Source organism: Apteryx rowi, unplaced genomic scaffold, assembly GCF_003343035.1.
Source record: "Apteryx rowi isolate R43461 unplaced genomic scaffold, aptRow1 scaffold_132, whole genome shotgun sequence".
Classification (NCBI taxonomy): Eukaryota; Metazoa; Chordata; class Aves; order Apterygiformes; family Apterygidae; genus Apteryx; species Apteryx rowi.
This window is the reverse complement of record NW_020447553.1, coordinates 54,780-75,904: the sequence shown is the minus strand read 5'-3', so window position 1 is coordinate 75,904 and position 21,125 is coordinate 54,780. Positions and strand designations below refer to the sequence as shown.

The 21,125-nt window shown below is 61.6% G+C and overlaps 2 protein-coding genes across 3 annotated transcripts in view; one reads left to right on the top strand and one right to left on the bottom strand.

The window, feature by feature from the left end:
- Nucleotides 1–467: 467 nt before the first annotated feature.
- ALX3 (ALX homeobox 3) lies at nucleotides 468–7,172 on the top strand. Its single transcript, XM_026056508.1, has 4 exons — nucleotides 468–702; nucleotides 4,464–4,756; nucleotides 5,902–6,057; nucleotides 6,903–7,172. Exons 1-4 carry the CDS (start codon nucleotides 468–470, stop codon nucleotides 7,170–7,172), a joined length of 954 nt encoding a protein of 317 aa, XP_025912293.1.
- A 2,892-nt stretch (nucleotides 7,173–10,064) lies between these two features.
- Nucleotides 10,065–21,125, bottom strand: part of STRIP1 (striatin interacting protein 1) — an 11,580-nt gene continuing 519 nt past the window's right edge. Inside the window, exons 2-21 of one of the 2 annotated variants that reach the window (XM_026056693.1) lie at nucleotides 19,815–19,884; nucleotides 19,152–19,226; nucleotides 18,461–18,595; nucleotides 17,959–18,079; nucleotides 17,491–17,559; nucleotides 17,005–17,111; nucleotides 16,394–16,521; nucleotides 15,768–15,950; nucleotides 15,387–15,604; nucleotides 14,999–15,064; nucleotides 14,722–14,785; nucleotides 14,166–14,237; nucleotides 13,797–13,871; nucleotides 13,470–13,567; nucleotides 12,884–13,010; nucleotides 12,681–12,781; nucleotides 12,348–12,414; nucleotides 11,898–12,002; nucleotides 11,339–11,543; nucleotides 10,065–11,024 (exon numbers count right to left, since the gene is read on the bottom strand). In XM_026056693.1, coding sequence (XP_025912478.1) covers nucleotides 10,777–11,024; nucleotides 11,339–11,543; nucleotides 11,898–12,002; nucleotides 12,348–12,414; nucleotides 12,681–12,781; nucleotides 12,884–13,010; nucleotides 13,470–13,567; nucleotides 13,797–13,871; nucleotides 14,166–14,237; nucleotides 14,722–14,785; nucleotides 14,999–15,064; nucleotides 15,387–15,604; nucleotides 15,768–15,950; nucleotides 16,394–16,521; nucleotides 17,005–17,111; nucleotides 17,491–17,559; nucleotides 17,959–18,079; nucleotides 18,461–18,595; nucleotides 19,152–19,226; nucleotides 19,815–19,884 — 2,334 coding nt within the window. In that variant the 3' untranslated portion in view covers nucleotides 10,065–10,776. Of the gene's footprint in view, nucleotides 11,025–11,338; nucleotides 11,544–11,897; nucleotides 12,003–12,347; nucleotides 12,415–12,680; nucleotides 12,782–12,883; nucleotides 13,011–13,469; nucleotides 13,568–13,796; nucleotides 13,872–14,165; nucleotides 14,238–14,721; nucleotides 14,786–14,998; nucleotides 15,065–15,386; nucleotides 15,605–15,767; nucleotides 15,951–16,393; nucleotides 16,522–17,004; nucleotides 17,112–17,490; nucleotides 17,560–17,958; nucleotides 18,080–18,460; nucleotides 18,648–19,151; nucleotides 19,227–19,814; nucleotides 19,885–21,125 lie in introns of those variants that run through there. The other variant, XM_026056694.1, reaches the window with a different exon arrangement.

Genomic DNA, 21,125 nt, shown 5'->3' with positions numbered 1-21,125 from the left:
TCCCCCCGCCTGGGATTTCTAGCTGCTTGTAGCAGTTGGGGGCAAAGCTTTAAATCAAGGAAGGGCCCTGGGCATTTCCTGTAGCTCGGAGACACCAGGGAGAGGCGGGAGGGGAGGACCAGGACTCCCCACGCAGCCCCGGCCTTAAAGGTGGAGGAGACTTCTCCCGCTGTTCAACCCTGCCAAACCGTCCGGGAAAGGGAACCAGGCGTCCTGGTTTGGGGCTGGGGGGGAACTGGGATTAGAGGGTTAATAAAGTGGATGGGAGGACGCACGTGACTGGCTGTGGAGCGGTGGAAGTGGGCTGGGGTGTGCGAGTGTGTGTGTGTGTGTGTGTGCGCGAGTGTGTGTCGGGGGGGGGGGGTGCTTGGCGATCCCTCCCTTCACATCAGCACCATCCCCCTCCTCCCCAGCCCCGCACAAAATCCGCTCCCCGCCGGCCGCCCCGGCCCCTCCAAACCTGCGGCATGGAGGCGCAGGGCTGCCCGGCCTTTCCCCCCGCCTGCCAGGCCGGGTTCCTGCGAGCCCCCGGCACCTTCGGGACCGGCTTGCTGGGACCCCCCCGGCACCCGCCGCCGCTCAGCCCCCGCTTGGCCCGCTGCCCCCCGGACAAGGCAGAGCCCCGGTACTTGGGGGCCGCCAGCCCGGGCCCCCTCACCGTGGCCGTCAATGGGAAGCCTTTCTACCCCGCCGGGGCTGCAGGTACCGGGGCGAGCGGCGGGGTGGATTGGGGGGGGGGGGGAGCCGGGGACTTGCCACCCCCTCCCCGGCCCCTTCTGCTTTCCTTTCCTCCTTTCTCGCCCCCCCTCTTTCCACCCCCTGCTTTGCAAAGGCGAAGCGGGGGCCAGGCCCGCACGGCGAGGGCCTGATCCTGCCTCCCGGTGCGGCGAGAGGTGGCAGAGCCCCCTCGGAGCCTGCGACAGACACAGGGAGTCCGGGACACCGCGCCGGGGCTGCCCCCGAGGGTCCCGGCTCCGCCGCCCGCCCCGGTGCCCCGCTGCGGCCGGCCAGGAGCAGGGCGGCCCGTCCTGGCCGTGCCACAGCCCCAAAGCCTCTCTCTGCCCCCCAAACCGCCCTGTCGCCGACCACCTTCCCGACGCGCCCGCTGTCGCGACACGGCCCCGTCGGAGCGGGCGGCCCCGAGCTCCCCGCGAGCGCGGAGGCGCCGGTGCCCGCGGGGAGCCGGCGGCCCGGGGAGGGGGGGGGGGCGGCGGGGCGCACACGGCTCCGGGGCTGCCGGGCTCCTTTCCTCCCCCCTCCAAAAATGGTGGGCTCGGAAAGGAGGAAAAGAGGAAGAGAGAAAGGGAGAAAAAGAAGTGGGAGAGGGACTCGGGCCGGCGGCCGCCGCGCACCCTGCTGTCGCGACTGTCGGGACCGCGGCGGACTCGCCCGGCGGCACAAACCGTCCCGTCCCGTCCCCGTCCCCCCCGGCTTTTGCCCCCCTCGCATTGCCGCAGGCCCCCGGCCCCGCGTCCCCCCGGCAAGAGGAGCGGGGCGATTCCCGACGGGGGCAGGGAGCCCGGTACCGGGAGGGGAACGGGGCGGAAAACGTCTCCGTGCCTCGGCGGAGGCGGCTGGAAAAACGCGTCCAGATGCCGCCTCCCGCTCCCGGGTCCCACCGGGCGCTTGGCGGCCCCGCAGCGGCCCAGGCAGCTCCGGGAATTGCCGGCCGCGGGACGCTGCACGGCGCCGGGGCTCCCGGCCGCCGCCCGCCGCGGCTCTGCGCCCCTTTCCCGGCCGCGGAGCCGGGGCCTCCCGAGGCGCTTCCCGGCCCCCTTCAGCGCCGTTTCCCTTTCTCCGTCGCTCGAACAACACCCCGCCGCAACCGGGCCCTCGCTCCCCGCACTCGCCCTCCCGGACGAGGCCGTCAGAGGCCCCGGCCGCCTTCTCGTCCCGGGCTCGGAGACCTCGGCTCAGCGCCCCGGTGCAGCTCGCCCGTCCCGCGGGCCTTTAATTTTCCTTTAATTCCCCCCCCCCCCCCTTTTTAATATTAGAAAAAGGCGACAGCCGCGGGGTAATGGGAACCAGGTGGGGCCGGCTCGGCCGAGCGGCGCAAAAGCAGGTAGCGACGGGACCGGGGCGCCCGGAGGCACCGGCCGCCTCCGCTCCGCCGCGCCCGCTCCATCCCGGCCGGGGCCCGATCCGCCGCCGCCCCGCCGAGGGCCCGGGGCCGCGACCGCGCTTACCTGCTGCCTGAGCCCCGCTGCCGCGGCGATGGGCGCCGACGGGGGCGGATTTCGTTTGCGGCGGCTCCGTTTTCTCCGCCGGTTGTGGGGAGCGGGCGATCCCGCTCCGCGTCGCCGTCCCTTCGATAATGATCCCTTTGAGGTCCCCTCTCGTTTAACCCAATAACTGTACAGCTGTTCCCCAGCTGCTAACTTCACCAGCGCCGCAAAATCTTTTAGGGGGTGCCGGTTTGGGGAGGGGGGGATTATCTCTGTCTTCCCTTTTCCCATCTTCTTTGTCCCCTTGCAACTCTGTGTTTATTTAGCTACACGCCCGTATCCTGCTCCCTTCCTGCCTTTTCCTTCTTTCTGGCCATTTATTTATTTGTCTCCAACGCCGAAACCCGCGGGTCGCTCGGAAATGCGGCGCGTAGCCTTTGAAACGGGGGAAAAAAACAAATCCAACGCGTTTACCGGACCAATTTGTGCATCGGGTTTTTTCCTTTTTTTTTTCTTTTTCGCTTTGGTTTTGTTTATTTGCTTTTGGTCTTTGCTCCGGGATCGGCTTGGCTCAATTGTTTTTACCGTTAAAATCCCCCGGCCCAGCCGAGCCCTTCAGAAGGCAAAACAGGGAGGAAACAGCAAAGCGGCCACGATCTCCCCGCCGTTACCCACCGCCGGGGCACGGAGATAGGTCGGTACCGGCAACGAAGAGAGCAATCACCCCTCAAACCCTCCCGGAGATAACGGTTTCCCGTTAATTCAAAGCAGCTGCACCTCGGCTCTCGGCTGCACATAGTAACCCCAAATTGCCTTAATTAGGAAACAACTGAAAATGAAAGAGGAAAGTCTGGAAAAAGGCTGCTTTGGGGGCTGGTTGCCGCCACGGGGTGCAGAGCCCCGAGTGGGTGCGCAGGGTTGGGGGACCCGGTCCCCCCGGGCTGGGATGCGATGGTAACGGGCTGGGAAGGAGGAACCATCCCAAAGGAGGCGATTTCCTCCCTCGCCGGGAGAGAAAGCCTGGAGAAACGGCCTCAAAGCGCTGCAGGGTCCCCAGGGCCCGGCGATGGGCCTGATCCTGCCCCAGCCCCTCTGTGGAGAGGAAGGCCGGGGAGGGGGCTGGTGGTCTCCACCTGCTGCAAGGTGAAACCGGGGCAGAAAAGAGGATTTTTCAGCTCGTTTCCTTCCTGCATCAAGTCCCTGTCCCCCCCCCCCCACCAGGCTGCTGGAGGACCCCAAGCTCTCCCACCCCGTGTGCTGAGTCCCTGCCTCATTTTCCTCCCCTCGCTGGGGCAGGCCTGGCTGCTCTGCTTGGCTCTTCCAGGGAGCTAATGGCACCCAGACCTCGGTCCGAGCCCGCTTGGCTTCGCCGAGCTCCCTGTGTCCCCCGCGCTGCTCCCACGCCTCCTCGCCCCCTCCCCGGGGTGCTGGTGACAACGGCAGGCCCAGCTGCTCCTAAATGCACGGCAGTGATTTATCTCCTTGAACCCATTTCATGAGATGCCCCGGAGAAGCAGCAGTGGGGCGGGGGGGGAATAACCCAAATTTATTCCTCCGGATTCCTTGTCGAAGGCCATGCAGGAGGGTGGGGAAAGGAGGCTCTTCCCAGAGGGGCCGTGCAAACGGAGCGGGATCTCCTTCGGAGTGAAGGGATTTATTTATTTATTTGTTTATTTTTTTCCCCCCTCCTTTCCAAATGGTTTCCTGAGAGCTGTAGCTGGAGGGAAACGCTGGCCCGGGGCGGGCAGAGGCAGCCGGGCGCCAGGCCCGCTGGAATGGGTCAAACCCTGGCGTGCCTGCGCCCCGGGGGGGCTGGATGCGGTCCAAGCCCGGGGCCGCTTGGGGTGACTGGTGGATCTAATGTCTCAGCCCCAGGCGCAGCCGAGCAGGGCGGAGGCGCCAGTCCGTGCTGGAAGGGAACCGGGAAGAAAGACGAGCAGAGCTGGGAAAAACTCCCTCTGGAAGATGCTGCCACGCCGGTGCAGATGGGCGCTCGCCCTTCTCCGCCCTCCTGCCTCCCCGGCTCCGGCTCCAGCCACCCCGCGGGCTGCGAGGTGCCTTGGCGGGGAGCCCGACTGAGGGTCCCCGCGCGGGGCCGAGCACCCTCCGCTCCCGCCAGGCTTTCCGCCCCAACACGGCTTGCAGAGACGCAGCCTTCGCCCCCCCTCCCTGCCCGCTGGGTGCCACGCACATATTTTGGGGGGGGGGGAATGGTTTACGACCGCTGGCCGGGTCTGGGGACGCAGCGGGCTCTTTGCTTCGTTAACGCCGCCCCGCGCTGCGCATCTTGGCCCGCAGGGAGCGAGAAGGGATGCAAAGCTGGGTACCAGCCCGCGCCCGCAGCCTGCCGCGGCCCCTCGAAAGCCCCGGCGGAGCTCGGCTGCTCGCTGGCAGCACCCCTGGGTGCCCCCGAGCTCGCCGAGCCCCTGGAGCCAGGCAAGAGCAAGGCCAAGAAGCGGAGGAACAGGACGACCTTCAGCACCTTCCAGCTAGAGGAGCTGGAAAAGGTCTTCCAGAGGACGCATTACCCGGACGTGTACGCGCGGGAGCAGCTGGCTCTTCGGACAGACCTGACCGAAGCCAGGGTGCAGGTAAGGGCCGGGATGTCCAGGTTGCCCGGCCTGTGGAGCAGCCTCCGGCATCTCCTTAGCCGGTTGTGTTACCGGAGCGGCAGCAGGCTGGATCGGTGCTTTCGCCTCCATCCCGGGAGATCCCAGGCACTAGGGACACGATGCTGAGTTAGGAACGTGCTCGAGGGGGGATTTTCCTAAGCCTCTAAGCTCTCCAGAGGAAATCCCAGCCCCAACAATGGCTATTCTGGCCTGGGAATAGCAACGCCCTGGTATGGCGCAGCCCCGCGTCCAATGCAAGGGGTCCCTGGGGCGACGCATCCCGGGCCGGGGGCTTCCCGCTGCCGGGCGGGCTGAGCCCTCCCGCGCCGGCCCCAGCCTTGCTGGCACCGCGCTCGCGGCAGGCGAGCGGAGCTCTTTCCAGAGGCATTTCCATGTGGTTTGAGGCTCTCGGTTGGAAACAGCAGCGGAGCCGGCTCGGAGGGGGCGCCCGGCAGGGAGAAAAAGCGAAGGCGGGCGGATACCGGAGCGAGGGAAGGGGCTCGAAGCGCGTGGCCGGACGGCAAAGCCACGCGGCGCCGCCTGCAGCGAGCCACCACACCGAGGGCCATCGCCAAGCCAAAATTTGGGGCAGGTTTAGATGAAATTGCCGACAAATTGGATCTGCCCGTGGCGGGCACCCTCCTCTCCGGGACCCCGCCGGTCCCATCGCTGCCCCACGGAGCCCCCCGGCAGCACGGAGGGGCCATGCAGACGGGTCCGCATGCCCGAGCCTTGTTCCATGCCAAAGCCTTTGGCCATTGAGGCCCGGAGCATGGCCCGGCCAGGTGGGACTGGTTATTTTCCAAGGAAGACGGGAATGGTTTCTTGCTCCTTTGCTAATGCCAAAGGGAAAAGCGTGCACCCGAGGGGAGCTTTCTCCCTTCGCCACCACGGAGAAGGTGCAATCCTGATGGGGCAGCGGAGGGGCGCTGGGGGAACCAGCTGCCGGGGGTTGCATTAGGGGTCTTGTCATGCCAGGAAGAGCAGTTTGGGATTGGATTGGCAGCTGTCCACGGGACGGGCAGGGATTCCCGTGGCCCTCGGGAGCACCCTGGGGATTTGCACCTCCCCGGCACGGCTCTCCACCCTCCGCCTCTCACCGCGGGCTCGTCCCTTCCCTCCAGGTCTGGTTCCAGAACCGACGGGCCAAGTGGCGGAAACGGGAGCGCTACGGCAAAATCCAGGAGGTGAGAAACCCAGCCTGGACAATTGCACCCCCGGGACCCCCCCGGTGCCAACCCCAGCCTGGCCTGTATCCTCGGCAGTGCCAGGACCCTGCGGTTGCATCTGCCCTGCCCCGGGGCAAAAACCCGCTTGGGTCCGTGGGGGGATTCCAGCAAGACCCCAGGTCTGGGAAAAGGCACGTGGCCCCGGCTGGAAAAGGGAGCAAAGATGCAGCATCATGGTTCACTAGGTGCCGCTTTACATCCCGCCCGGAAAGGCGCCCCTCGGAGCAGGGTTCGGGATCCCCCCCCATGCAAGGAAACCCCTTCATAGCAGCACTGGGGAGCCCTTGCTCCCGGAGCCGCCGTGTGCCGACGGGCTCCGCTCCGTGCAAGCTCCGCGGGTTTCATCCGAAGCGGAGGCAGGGCCGGGCTTTCCAAGGCCAGCAGCTCGCGTGCATCCAGACAACCATCGCTCTGCGCCGGTGCCGGCTAATCCCTCGCCGGTGCCGAGTTTCCACAGCTCCTTGGCTCCGCTGGCGGTATTTCGCCGTGGCTTGGGATCCGGCCAGCCGCGCTCCGCCAGGCGCTGGGGAACGTGCCTAAAATGGGGGGAAAAAAAGCAAAAATTGCATTGCCCGAACTTCCCCTCCCATCGCTCCGCGTTGCACGCAGCGGCTGAACGCGACACCTCATTTCTCAGAGGCAACGGCTTCGGGGAGAGGGGGGTTAATCCAGCTGCTGGATGCTCCCTTGCATGCAAAAAATATATATATATTTATTTATAGCGTTTCAATCGGGATCATCCCCCCCAGGGTGTTAAAGCAAAGCAATGGCAGCCCTTGAGCTGCATCCTGCGGATGGGGATTTGCGGTGGCGGCGTGTGGACCCCCCCCCCCCCYCGTCTGCCTGCCCCAACCTCCCTCCTTCACTCGGAGCTTTGTTTTTCCCCTTTTTTCCAGCTGCAGAATAACCTGTGGCCGAGCTCCGGCAGCCCGGCCGCTCCCTGCCTCGTGCCTCCCGAGAGCATCCCGGCCCCTCGCGTGTCTCCGTACCCCCCCGCTCACGGCAACGGCGGCTTCGCGGGCCTCCCGCAGCCCCTCTACTCGCTGCCGCCGGCCCTGGGCCCCCCCCGCTTCGAAGGGGCTCCGGAAAACGCCGGCAAAGCGCCGCTGCCGCTGCGGCTGAAAGGCAAAGAGCCGGCGAGCGGCCTGCTCGGCTGGGCCACGTGATGCCCCGCGCCAAGGGGGCTCCCCCCCCCCCCCAAAAAAAAGGAGGAAGCCCAGCTTCGGCGTTTCGCCCCACGCAGGGCGAAGGACGGGACCGGAGGGGACGAGCCACCGCCAGCGGCCGAAACCCCTCTGCAAAACTCCTCTGCCCTCGAAGCTTCGGCCCCGACCTTCCTCCTCGCCGGCTCTTGGGCTTCTCGGCGAGACGATGGTCGCGCCGAAGCCCGGGAGTGTCTCTCCCTCCCTGCTGCATCTCCCTGCGTAACCACAAGCTGTGGAGACAACCGGGAAAGCTCGAGGAATGAGCCATAAGCCAGTCCCAGGGAATCTGCTGGGATAAAGACGCTAAATCCAAAGCTGTTGCCTTGCAGGGTCGTTTTTAGCCACCCCCTGCCCGTTTCCCACTGTACGGATGAGGCGGGGAGATGCTTTAATCCAAGCTGGTGCATGGAAAGACCATTGCTCGCAGAGGTTCGGGATGTGGCGAAACGGGTCCGGCTTATCCAGGCACAGCCAAAACGGCCTCCGGCCCTGGGGACAGTCCCAAAGGGCCCGTGACGCCCATCCTGGTGCATCTCAGCCTCGTTCCCCAGGGATGCTGCAAGTGCCCGCTGCCCTCTGGCACCCGCCGGGACTGTTTTGGGAAGGTTGGGTCACTTTGGCGGCTTTTCATCATCTTTTCCCCATTTTTTGGACCTGCAAGGAAGCCCATTAGCAGGGGGACAGCCCATTTTAGGCTTCCTCGGGTGAAACATGGGCTGAACCAGAGCACCGGAGCCATGGATCTGCAAAATGTCCGTATTGTAGCAGAGGTCCCTCAGCTGCTCCGCTCCGGGGGGGCAGAGCGCCCAGGCTTAACCCGCGAATCCCTCCGACCGCCTGGTCACGTCGGCACATCCGATACCGCTTTCCTGCTGGTACAGCCCTCGCCGGCACCTCCGAGTTGTCCAAATGTGCCCCCCGCTCCTGGTCTCCCGCACCCCGAGGAGGCAAAGGGGTTGCAGCCGCGTCCCGGCTCAGTCGGGTACCGCAGACCCCCTCGGAAAGGTTCCCGGCCGGAGAAACGCCAGCTGCATCCAAATACCTCCGAAATGCAGGCGCCCGGCTCTCCCTTGCCCAGCAGGTCCCATCCATGCTGCATCCCAGGGGGCTGAGCCCACCCCAGCACCGGAGGCCCCTCGCACCGCCGTGGGTTGCCCCATCCTTGCCGTCCTCCGGCAGTGACCGCGGCGGTTGCTGCCACCCCCGTGCCCCATCGCCGGCTGCAGCCCCCCCCCGCATCCGCAGGGATTTTGTTATTCACTTCTAAGCCAATAAAACACATTTTTGATAAGTTATTTACAGCTGTGCCGGCTCGCGATGCTTCGCTGATGTCTAATACGGGTTGCGCCTGCTGCCGCCATCCTGCAGCGAGGTCTCCCTCGGCCCCGCGGCGCGGCTGGGGGGCCTCCTTTTCCCTCGTCCTGGTCTTTCTCCTCCCAAAAGCCGAGGCGACTTTCCTGGGATTTCGTTAACCAGGCAAGAAACCCTTCGCCCCTCCCCAGGTGTTGCTGGCCAAGCCGGGGACTGCTGCTCCCTCGCTGCTGGGGAAACTGAGGCACGGCCCAGAGCACAGCAAGCATCTCCGGGTCAAAGCCGGACTCTAGGGTCCGTAGGTTTGATCCCTGACTCCTCCGTGGGAGCATGTTGGATGACGAAGGCTGCTGCGAACCCATTGCCCGACCTTCTTCCTCCTCCTCAGCCGGTTGTGCTGCTCTCCGCGCTCTTCAGCCTCAATGCACACCCCTCCCGGGTCCCCTGGGGATGGGCATGGGGTCTGTCCCCCAATTGTCACCCCCTTCCGCATCACGCCTGTGCCCAAACCCACATCCGCCAAGTCCCCCCAAAGACGGACCCACCTGATCCAGCAGCTTCGGGACGAGAGGGGGATGCCAGTGTGGAGCTGCGCTGTGCTCGGAGGATGCGGATCGCCGCAGAGCATCCCCGTAGGGCAGCCGGTGCCCCAGGAGCACCCCAGGGAGGGTGCACCAAATTCGGATCCACCTCCACACGGAGCCGGCTCGGAGCTGCCTCAAGCCGACCCAGAGGGAAACCAAGCCCATGAAGAAAAAGGCCACGGAGGAAAAAGCCCACTCGGAGCCCCAGCCAAGCGTCCCCCATCTCCCCCTCTCCCGTCCAGCCCAAAAGCTGACCAACGCCGAGCTGCTCCCCGCCAGCCTCCAGGCCCCGGCTCTGCCCGGCACAGGATAATTTCCCCCTCCGGGAGGAGGAAGGCGTCCAAGCGTCTGCTCCGGTGGCATTAACCAGGCGACCACCTTCCCTGCAGCCGCCTCTCCTGTCATTTAGCCATCGCTCCCAATTACAGTGGAGCCAAGGCAGCCCCCGGGCTCGGGGCTGCCTCCTTCCCCACGGCCCAAACTCCGGAGATGCTGCTCCTCGGGGTTGTGGGAAGGGGCTGGCAGCAAGCCGAGACCACCCCATCTTTTTGCAGGGGGTGAAGAAAGTCCCCGTTGCACCAGCAACACGATGAAACAACCACGGCAGTCCCCAAGGCGGTGCGGGGAGGGGGACAGGACCATCGGCAGATCCCATCCCAGGTCCCCGTCACCAGCTTTCGCTCAGGCTGGGATTGGCAAGGATCCCCCCAAGCATCGGCCAGGCTTGGTCCCCGCAGTCCTGCAAACAGCCCGGAGAAGCGGGAACGCCTGCTCGTACGGACCAGCTCCTGCCCACACCCCTCCGGCTCCCCCGTTCCCCCAAGCCAACGGCTTTTGGGGCAAGGCAAATATTAACGATAAAATATTAAGTAGCAGTTGAGACCCATCACGGGATTTACCCTTTGCTTCTTCCCTCGGAAAAGCAACGGGGACGCAGACAAAGTCCAGACACGCTCAGTTCGGAGATACCACGTGTATGTATATATATATATGTACAGCTCGTCCACCCCACCCAGCGGGGCGAGGGAAGACTGCAGTCCCCAGCCCTGCCCGGCCCTTCGGCAAGGGGGACAGCCCCAGCCCCTCGGCCCCACGGCCATCGCGCCCCCCTGGGCGCAGGCAAGACGAGGCCACCGCATCCCTGCGTGGAGGCAGACGAGGGTTTTCTGCCCCGGTGGCCCGTGGCTACCTGCTCCCCGTATCCCGCAGCAGCACCAAAAGGACCCTCACCCCTATTCGCCCCGCTCCCCGCGCCACCGGCCGCTCGCCCTCCTCGGCCCCGGCTGGTTAGGAAAGGCAGGAGGGCGATCGCAACGCTACAGCCCAAAGGATCGACCTGGGGCGTGTACAGCGGGTCTCTCCCACCTAACGCCCACGGCACCGTGGCCTCTTTGAACCTCCACCCTCGGCACGGGGTCGAATCCGGCCCAGCCTGGAAGGAAGCAGAGGGGCAGGACAGCACCGCCGTGAGGATCCATCCCAGCTCCAGCCTCCTCCCAACCCCGCCGCAGGGCAACCAGGCACCCCCGAGACCCCTCGCACCCTCAGGTTCGCCCCCCCTGCCCCTCGGCCGGCGGCTGGAGAGGGGCCGCGGCGTCCTCAGCGCCCAGCCCGGGCCAAGCTCAAACGACTCCCTTCCCGCCTCCCCCATCGTCCTCGCCGCGGTGCCGTCACTGCAGCAGCTCCTCCCAGGAGATGGGCCGGGAGAAGACCTCCCTCTCCAGCCACAGGTCATAGTTGACCTGGAAATCCTCGGGCAGCTCCACGCGCTGGCCCAGCACGCTCTGCAGGCAGTTGTCCACGGGGAGGAAGTCGGGGTTGCTGTGCGCCCGGTCGTAGCGGCGCGAGTTGAAGCGCTCGATGCTGGCGCGCAGGGCGCATTCCTCAGCCTGGAAGTCCCAGGGCCGAGCATCCAGGTCTGCTCAGAGGGAAAGGGGTGTCAAAAAGGGGAGATGTTTCGGGGGGACCCTTCAGCCAACTCACATCCCGCAGGCCAAAGCTTTCCGAGCCCTCACAACGAGCAATATGCAGGGGCGCAGAGCAGGCAGCAGCCAACAGCTCAAACACTGGCCGTCCCCAATCCCTTCCCTCTTCCCTGCAATGCTGCCACCCCAAATCCATCCCCACAGCTCTAAGCAGCAAAGGGACAGTTTTGGGCTCAAACGTGTCACTGCAGGGAGCAGGAAGGACAGTGGGTAACAGGCCGCTTTCCAGCGGCTGCAAAGGACGTACCGTTGCCGTAAGCCCAGTCATCGTTGAGACGGTGCCGTACTTTCTGGTAGATGGCCGACATGGTCTTCATGTTGCTCTTCCTCCACTGCCGGCCCAGGTACTTGGTCTGCACCTTGAGCAGCTTCAGCACGTAGAGCTGCATCATGGCCTGCTTCACCTTCAGCGCCCGCTTCAGGATGGGTGCCGACTTGAACACGACCAGCATCTGTGGGGCAAAGCCACCCAGCAAGTGGGAAAAGAGAGCTGACGAGGCTGGGACAGATACTCAAACGCTTCCCATCGCACACACGCACCAACCTCCTCATACAGCACGTGTGTGTGTGTGTGTACACACACCCACACACCCTACCTTTCCTACAGCACGCACACACACTCGCCCTGGTGCCTTCCTCCCTCACCTCCAAGCAGCCACCCCCACCGCTCTCCCCGCTCCCCAGCAAGGCCTGGCGTGACACGCGAGGGGCATCCAGGGTATCCACAGCCCCTTCGCCCAGTCCAGGCACCCTGAGACAGTCCGGTCTGGCTCTGCCAAGCCCCGGCAGGGTTCCCCAGCCCTCACCATGGTGCGAGAGTGTTTCCACTTGGTCAGCTTGTTCAGGATGCGCAGGAGGTTTATGCAGGAGAACAGGTTCCTCCAGCAAAACTGGTTGTTGTCTCCAGCTTCCTGCAGGGAAAGCAAAGGCTGAAGGAACAGCAAGAGATTGGAGTGGGGATGAGGGGAGGAAGAGGAGAGGCCGTTCTGCTCTGAGGACCCTTGCCCAAAGGAGCACTGATGGCTGTGTCAGCCAGGAGACACCTGCCAGCCCCAGTACCCGGATGCTGAGCAGGGAGGTGCTGCACCCATTGAACACCCAGTGGTCCCAGGAGCTGTGGGTGGAAGTGCTGCGGGTGCCAGGGCAGGGTGCCACAGCCCTGTCCCCTCCTACCCTTCCGATCCCCTCCAAGAAGCAACCCAACCTGCAGAGCATGCCCAAGGCGCCAGGGCCTGGAGGAGAAGGGAGCGACTTACCAGGCTCTCCGCTGTCAGCTCCGGCAGCTCGTGCACCACACAGTACGGGTAGTCCAGGACGGAAATGCTGCGGAAAGGAGAGGGGACACGTTGCTCCACAGACCCTACCTGGGGTAGGGGTGATGCAGCCCCCCACCTCCTGCCTGCAGGAGGTCAGCTGCAACGGGCACTTCCCTGGTGTCTGCCTGTGCCGAAGCCACGGCCAGGGAGAGACCACGGAAGGTCTCCATGGAAGGGGGGGCCAATGCAAGCAGGGACCCACCACCCCACACCCTGCTGCACTCCCTGTGGCATCCCCAGAGGGGACGTGGGTGGGCAACCCCCTTCCACTACCTGTTTTTGGCAGTGATGTAGGACATGATGTTCTGGTTGAAGAACTTCAGGATGAGCGGGATGCAGTTGGCGAAGACCAGATGCTGGGCCATGTACTCAAACTGGGAGGAAAGGCAGGGTGGGCAGGTGAACAGGGATCCATCCTGGGTGCTCCCCCTCCCCAAAGCCCCGTGGCAGGGTGGTCAGACCCTGGCCCGCCTCACCTGGTAAATGTGATTCAGCTTGAAGTGTTTGAGCAGGAGGAGCAACACAGCAGAAATGGCTTTGACAATGATCTCCTTGTGCCGATTGACATCCACCCCCAGCTTCATGCTCTGCAGCACTGTGGTCCTGGGGGACAGAGAGGGATCCTTAGGCTGGGACACTGTCCGCACCCTGCCAGCCCTGGAGAACATCCAACGCACCCTTCCCTTCCACATCCCTCCTGTCACTTAATCCCGAGTTAACGAACGAACAGTGGTCACTGGCTATGCTTCATCCCCAAAACACACAGTCAAACCCATCCATGCAGCTCTTGGACCCATCTCCCTGCCCTCAAGATGCAGCCGCCTCTGGGGAGCAGCACGGACGTTGCTGAATGGTGCATAAGGACACCACAATCAGCAAAGGCAAATCCTGTATCTAATGGAAAACAGATCCACTGGGAAACAGAGACAAGGCAGAAGAGCTTCCCAGGCTGGACAAGGCCAAGCCTAGCTCCAGCCTGTAAGCTTTGCCTGCACCCTGCCAAGCTCCAACTCACTCTCTGTTCCATTTCCGTTACCACCTAGCACCTCCACAGTCACTCACGGCATCTCCTCTGGCAAGACATCTGCCAGGATGTTGATGGAGTCCGTCTTGGCTTTGGAAGTGGGGGCTGCAGCAAGGAGGATCTTCAACAGAGCAATCTGGGAAGAAAGGAGAGCTGGATCAGGGGATGGGGGAGACCAGCCACGGACCTTCCTACCCACCACAGGATGGAGTAACAAGGTTATATATATTGGGAGAGGAGAAGACCTGGAGGACATCACTGGAAAGGGACAGAGCAACAGAGGGAGACCCCAGGATCAGGCACCCCCAGATCAGCTCAAGGGAGATGGAGAAAAGCCCGGGGTCCCACAGGACTCCCCAGCTCACCATGTACTGCGGCAGGCTCGGCAGGAGGCCCTGGTACAGGATCTCAGCAGGAACTTGCTCCACTTCCTCTTCCCCCTGGTGCCACGAGAGATGAGATAACCTCACACCAAGAGCAGCCACCAGCAGTGCAGGTCCAGCTCAGGGCCGGGCTCTCTGATCCCGAGATAAGCCACATAGTCCAGGATACTTCTCACTCCTACCTGATGCCTCCCAGCATAACCCCACTCTGCCCCTGGAGAAATTACTCCTCCTTCCCCAGCGAGCCACAGAGCAAACCTCCACCCTCCCGATGGCCAAAAGGCCTGGCAGGACCAAGCACCCCCAGCTCCCATCAACGGATCTTTGCCCCCTCCTCGTCCCCACACTCACCCCCGAGAGCGGGGAGCGCAGGTACTCGTCCTCCATGTGCACTTGCACCTCCGCTATCGACGTGTACTTGTGCTGCACGGAGACAGAGCAGGGGCTTCATGCTACAGAGCTCAGAGCCCCCCACTGATGCCACCCACCCCAACCTGCCCCGCGGTGCATCCAGGAGCTGCCCCAGCGTGACAAGGGGTCCTGCTCTGTCCCATCATCTTTGTAGGTCCCTCCAGAAACCTCTGTCATTCCTGTCCATCAGGCCCATCTAACACTGGTGACCTGACCCCGATAGACAGGGTGGCAGGGGAAGGTGGCAGCTGCTCGCCTCACCTCTGGGGCAACCCCAGATAAGAAAGGAAAGAAGGCCGGGGAAGAAGAGGGCTTAGACAGCCTGGGAGACCAGGCAAGAGAAGACGACTTGAGGCCTCTCACCTCCCAGGGCTGAGCTGGGCAGAGAGAAGCCAGGAAAATGAATCACTTGCCCTGACCCATGATCAGTGCAGTGGGTTGGGGAAGGGGCACGCCCACAAAGACAGAGATCAGAGGACTTCATCAATACACTCACCTGCTTCAGGGTTCGGATGCTCTCATGGATTGGCCTGGGCAACCCCACCACGGTGTTGGTGTCACTAGAGAGAAGGGGAAGAGCCAGGCTGGGTGCATTCAGGAGCAAACTCTGAGCCACCTCCACGGGCAGATCAGAAACTACCGTCAAGAGGAGCCGGCGAGTTCAGGGCTTCTCTGCTGGCAAGGGGAGGGCGATGACAGCTCGCCCACTAGCAGCCTCTGCCACAACCCCCCCAAACAGGCAGTTCCCCAAATCTGGCTACGCAGGAACCTACCTGCCCAGAGTGTAGCCAATGAACTTGCTGCGGCTGGACTCCAGGAACATCTCAATGTCTTTCTCTCTGCAGGAAAGGGACACAAGAGGAAGACATTGCATCTTCTAATCAGCCTAAATTCCCCCTGTTGCTGGCTACACGAGAGCCCCAGGTACAGGGCATCAGAAATAACTACTACAGTCAGGTGAAGGAGATGGTGCCAAGCCCACCCCACCAAGGAGAAAAGCCACCAAAGAGACCATGAGATTGACCACCCCAGCCCTGACATCTTCTCTGCGCACCTTGCTGAAGGGCACAATGATGGGCTATTCAACCTCTGCTGTCTTCCTCGGCCAGTCACTCCAGCTCTCCCCCCAGCCGGACCTAAGATGCCACCCCAGGGACTCACCGGACCTTGGGGGCCCAGGGCAGCCCCTTGGGGCAGGCGATGCGGTCACTGGGGGGATGCTGGGTGGGGGGAGGCATCACTTCATCACGTTCGAGGGGGAAGGTCTCTCCCTCCAGGCTGTTGTCGTCATCGTTTTCTTCCTCCTCCTCACGGGAGTCATCAGCTTTGTAAGGGTCCCGCTCATTGAAGGCATCAAGGTTATCCTGTTTAATCAAGGCCTGGAGAGAGAGAAGCAGGTATGTGGGAGCTGCACGTCTCCATCCCACTGCTCACTACCAGGCAGGTAAATATCCTGGGTACAAGTTGCTCCAAGATTGGTGTCCCAGACCCAGCTGACCCTCAATTAACATCGCTGTCCCCAGCACCCTGCTCCAGCCTCACCTTGTGCTCCCGCCGGCCTCGCTTCTGCTGCTGCTCGATGAGGTCAGAGGCCGATGCCGGGGGGGACGCAGCTCTCATGTTGCGGATCACTTTAATACTGTCTTCCGGGAGTGGTGGGAGGCCCAGGATCTCCCGTTTCTCCGCCTTCATGCTCTGGAGCTCCTCGAAGCCTCCCAGGGTGCACTGCAAGGGAGACCATGGGATCCTGAGCCCGGGAGACTCCTCGACACACAGTATCAAGGGCTTCTCCACCTGCCCTTCCCAAATCCACACTCCAAGAGTCCCAAATCCTTCTCCATGGTGTAGGACAAGACCTGTCTGCCCCCATGCTGCTCTTGTCATTGTGATAGACTGAAGGGACAGGAGGGTGCTTGGGTAACTGCAGCAGAGGTATCTGGACCTTTTCTTTTACACCAGCCCAAGCTCAGGACCTTGCTTTGGCTGCACCTTGGACTCCAGCTCTAGAGACCAATAACCAGCGCTCACCTACAGGGCACAACTACCCAGATTTATGCCAGAAAGAGAGGACAGCGCAACTACAGCCAGCTTGGGGGCAGAACTTCCTTCCTCTGTTAAAGGTAAAACCACAAGACGCATGTTGGCACACCCCACGGCCTCCCTCTTACCAGCACAGTCTTCCAGAGCAAGAGCAGCACCTTCTTCATGGGAAAGTGTGGAGCGTGGCCGCTGCAGAATTTGGTCACCATCCCAAAAAGCATGACGGAGAAGGGCTCGTTGTTGTACAGCGGGGCTCCTGGGTTCACACAACAACGATAGCAAGGCTGTCCTCACGCCTGCCCCTCGCACCTTCCCTCCTGCACACCAGCACCACCAGCCCCTGCACTCTCCCACTGGTCTCAGCAGTCATTCTTCCCCGTCACCTCCTATCTCCAGCGTCTTCACTTCATCCCAGACAGCTCTTCTCTTCCTTTCTAAGGCCTCATACCCTCCATAATTTCTTACCCCTGTGCCAAGGGGAAATAACAGCCCCAACATTCAAGGCTTCTCCCCAGGGAGAGAGCACCATGGCAGCAAAAAAGGCTGGCCGGCTTCCTTTGCTCACCTCCTTCATCCTTTCCAGCAAGGTTCAGCCTAGACACAATACACCTAGCAGGAACCAACCCGATGCTACCAGCTCCTATTAACCGAGGCCCAGATCCAGCCATCATCTCACTCTTGCTCTTCACCTCCTGGTAACCTCCGTCCCGTTATTCCCCCCAGGCACTCTCGTCCTCACCCAGCTCTGCTCGGAAGGTCTGTCTCATGGTCTTCCACTCCACCTTGTCTCCCTCAGCCTCCTGCCGGACTGTCTCCACAATCAGGTACATGATGTTCAGCAGCACTCTGCAAAGAGCAAAAGGCCAAATTAATTACCACAGGGTACAAAGTCGTGATGGGTTACAGAGATGTTGCCAGCACCCACTGGTCTGGGGGAAGTCTGGATTTGCCAAGATCACGGCCTGCTTCAATTCACCCACCCCACACCAGGGGATCAGGGCTCAGACACTGGAGAAAGGCCTCTTCGGTGTGGGACAGCGCACGAAGTACCACAAACACGGATCAACAGAACGATCACAGTATCGCAGACTGAACTGCGAGTCAAAGCAAAAAAAAAAATATCCCCCCGCCCTGCCGTACTTCACTGCTTTCATCTCCCCGCTCAGCCGCCTGCCCTTCACGCAGGCTGAGCACTGCCTCCTCATCCCAAGCTCCGTCTCCGTACCTCAAATCCGTGCTGTCGGCCAGGGAGATGGCAGGCTTTCTCACTGCGCTGCTGCAAGCCGCGCTGTTACTGCGGAGGGAAAACAGCCTCAGGCAAGGGGGCTTTCGAGAGATTTTAACCCCGCCACGAGCAACCCGCACACCAGAGCCAACCCTTGGGACAGGTATTGCTGCAACAAATCCCAAATTAACAGGACAGTCAAGGGAGGAGGAGGAGGAGGAGGAATAGACTCATTTCTGTTTGCTGCCAGATAGCACAGCCAGAAAGAACTGCTGTATAATTTGTGTATAATTCTACATTACAGATCTATCCAAATAACAGGAGTCATTCCAGTACTGCAGGGATTAGATTAGAGATAGACAGACGAGGAATAAGACTGGGGACAAAGCGGCTGCCACAAACTAGACAAACCCATGCCAAGAGAAGAGCCCAGAGCCATTTCCGAAAGCACCTTTCCACAGTACTCACTCAATCTCCATGTTCAGCAGCTCCACCAAAGCATTGAACGTCCCCACTTCCAGCAGCAGGAAGATGTTATACCTCATCCAGGCCTGCACTTCGGCCTCGGAGCCGCACTCCCCAAAAGTGCCTGTAACAATATCCTTGCTGGATCCGACCCCTGCAGGAATCCCAAGGCCCTCCCAGGCAGCAAACTTTGCACGGAGAATGAAAACCACATCCACAATTTTAAGACAAGAAATCAGATGCAGAGGACAGAACTGCCCCCTTGTGGGTAACAGAGCCCAGGTCTGGCAGAGCCAGGACTGCGCATCAAGACTGCCAAATTTTGGACCAAGCTCCTATAAAACGTTTGACTCTCAGGCCTGTAAAAAGCTCCTAATCTGAAAGGAAGCTACAATGAGAGGTTACCTTAGTTCCAATCATCCCAGGTGATATCAAGGATACAAGGGAAAAAAAAAAACGGAGAAAATAACGAGCCAGAGCCCACCAGCCCAACGCCGTGACGTACCTTGGGCAACGTAAAGGATGGCTCGGGCAACTCTCAGCCTCTTCTCCCGCGCAGTGACCTCCAGCCCGTCGAGAAGCCGCATGGCGTGAGTGCGATGCTGGTTCTTGTCCAGCTCAGTCCATCTCTTGTCCCGCACTGAAAAGCCAAGGCAGCCTGGCTGAGGGCACGTACAGCCCCTCTCTCTTCACTGGACATAAACATCACATGAAAAACTCAAAGCATCCAGCTTGAGGGCAAGCGGGATTGCCCCACTGAACAAGGTGCTCACGAGAGGCTGCGAATAACACCCAGGTACACGTGAGGTGGGCAGAGGGACATCCCCTGCCTTCCACTGCACAACTACGTGAATCAAGCCCATCTGAATTGGCCTTGGCAGCACTCAGACATCAACCGCAACCAGCTGCTGATGGGAAAGGAGCCGGATGCTCTTGCTGCCGCCTGTATTTTCTAGCACAGCCACCCTGGCATTAATGAATCGTCTAGGACATTAATACAAGCGAATGCTGAACAAGCCAGACGCAGCAAGCTGCGTTCCAGGGCCCAGGCAACACCAGTCTCTCATACAAACCATGTGAAGACCATCAGTGCCTGGATCCTGCTGCCTGATGCAGCAGTAATGCAACTATTCCCGCACATCTCCTCCAGGGGATCCCTGCCCAGCGCGGGGAGAGGTACAAGAGAAGGTCCTCACCATGGATCCTAAAGTCTTCCTCAAAGCACTTGCGGTTGAGCAGGAACTCGGGCCCTTCCGTGTAGCTGTACAGCTCTGCCAAGGAAGCACAGAGAAACCAGTCAGGTTTCTCCCAACACGCTCTCAGGGAGCTGCTTGCAGACACCGGCCAGGTCACAGCAGGGAAACCACAGGGCAGAGCCGGGTCAGCCAACCTTGGCCACCCAGGCACGGCTAGCTGCTATCACGCACCAAAACAGCTGTTTCTACCTTTTCTTTTTTTGATTTATGTGCTTTCATTGCTAAACAATTTCAAGGCAGTGTTTCACACCACAGCAAGGCAGCTGCAGCATCCGTCAAGCTTGGCATTAGCCTTTTCAAAGAAAAGATGCTCTTTCAAGAACCTGAAGAGAGGCCTCTTTCTCCAACAACCTGCAACCAAGCTGTCAGAGAAAGCTGCAACCCAGCCAAGTTAACTGCCATTGTAACCAAGATGAGGGAAATGCAAAATACACACCCAGCACGTGGCAAAAAATTAATTACATGACATCCCATCCCTTTTAACATGACTGAGGGGTTTAAAAAACATCAACAAAGCCATACTGGCGTTGACGGAGTTCCTTTAATCACTACCAAGAAAGAAATCATGGCCGATTAATCGATCCATCAGGACGATTCCCTTACCAGAGAGCTCTGCTGCCCATTTATCGGTATCTGCATATTCAAACTCCAGGTCTGGGGACTCCGAATAGCCCTGAAAGCAAAATGAAAATTCAGTTAAAGCATTTTTCAGGAAAGCGAGAATCCCTACGACATTCGCAATTCACCTCACCCTGCTGCAAGTCCAGGACTGTATTTTCAGTTTAAGAGATCAAAAATCTACCGGCGTCAGCTTAAACGTTACCAAGGCAACCCCTAAACCACCTCCTGCAGCTCGATTCGTGCCGTCTCCCTAGCCTTGCTGTTGGTGGCAAACAGCCGCATTCAGCCGGGCTGCGTTTCTGCCACTGCAGCACCTGTAAAACACCCCAGGACCCCAAAGAAAAGGGCCGAAACACAAACCAGGAGACGGGGCATGTTTAATCTCGGCAGGGGAGCAGGTTAGCTCGAACTGGGGTGCTCTCAGAGCTCGCCCGTTTTGTGTAGACATGGGTCAGCATGAAAATCTGGGCTATCACCCCAGTACAGACCCGGCCGGCAATGGAGAAATGCCAAGAGAATACAAATAGCGAGTGAAACAATTCCAGGCAGCTTTGGTGAGGTTGGGAAAACATCGAGCCAGGAGCGAGAAGCAATCGCCTTAGAGGAACGAAACACCTCTTTCCTTTAAGCAAGTCATCAGCGTGGACGCACAGTAAAACCCGCGTGAACCGTGCGGCACCTGCTCCCGCGCGAGGGGCCTCCTGTGCCTCCGAGCCGCACCCAGACGCGGGCACTTTCGGGGGCCGACGTCCCCTGCCCCGGCGAGGGCGGGCGCAGGCAGGGAGGGACCGACCGACCGCAGGGAACGGGGTATTAGAGCAGCCTCTCCGCCACAGCGGGCCAAGTCCCAAAGGAGGCACCGGCATCCCGGACGGGGATGCTTCGTCTGGACCTGGCGCCGGGCAGTTGGAGTCTTCCCAGGAGAGGAACCAGGTCTGAGGGCTTTATAACAACATCAGAGCCTCAGCCCCAGGCTGGGAAGGGGGAAAAGCGAGAAGTCAGCTCTCTCCGGACGCGCAGCCTGGCGCTCGAGGGTCTCCACGGGCACCGGGGGGTCACCTCTCCCCAGAGCCACCCCCGGCCCAACCCCGCGGCGGGACCCACCCGCACCCAGAGGAAGGGCCTCGTCCTCGTCACCCCTCCGCGCCCAAACGCTGCGCGGCTCGAGAGAAGCCACCGGCAGCGGCACCGAGCGCAGCCCCCTCAGCCGGGAGCCCGAACCGGCTCCGTGCGGGCCCCGGCTGCGGTTGAAGTCGGCACCGACCCGCCCCGTCCCCGCGGGGCCCGGGAGCG

Bases quoted from the DNA above. Each gene is read 5' to 3' on its own strand.
- ALX3 (XM_026056508.1), top strand. From the start codon at position 468: ATGGAGGCGCAGGGCTGCCCGGCCTTTCCCCCCGCCTGCCAGGCCGGG. The intron at 703-4,463 runs GTACCGGGGCGA...CTTGGCCCGCAG, and splicing joins CTACCCCGCCGGGGCTGCAG to GGAGCGAGAAGGGATGCAAA. The intron at 4,757-5,901 runs GTAAGGGCCGGG...CCTTCCCTCCAG, and splicing joins TGACCGAAGCCAGGGTGCAG to GTCTGGTTCCAGAACCGACG.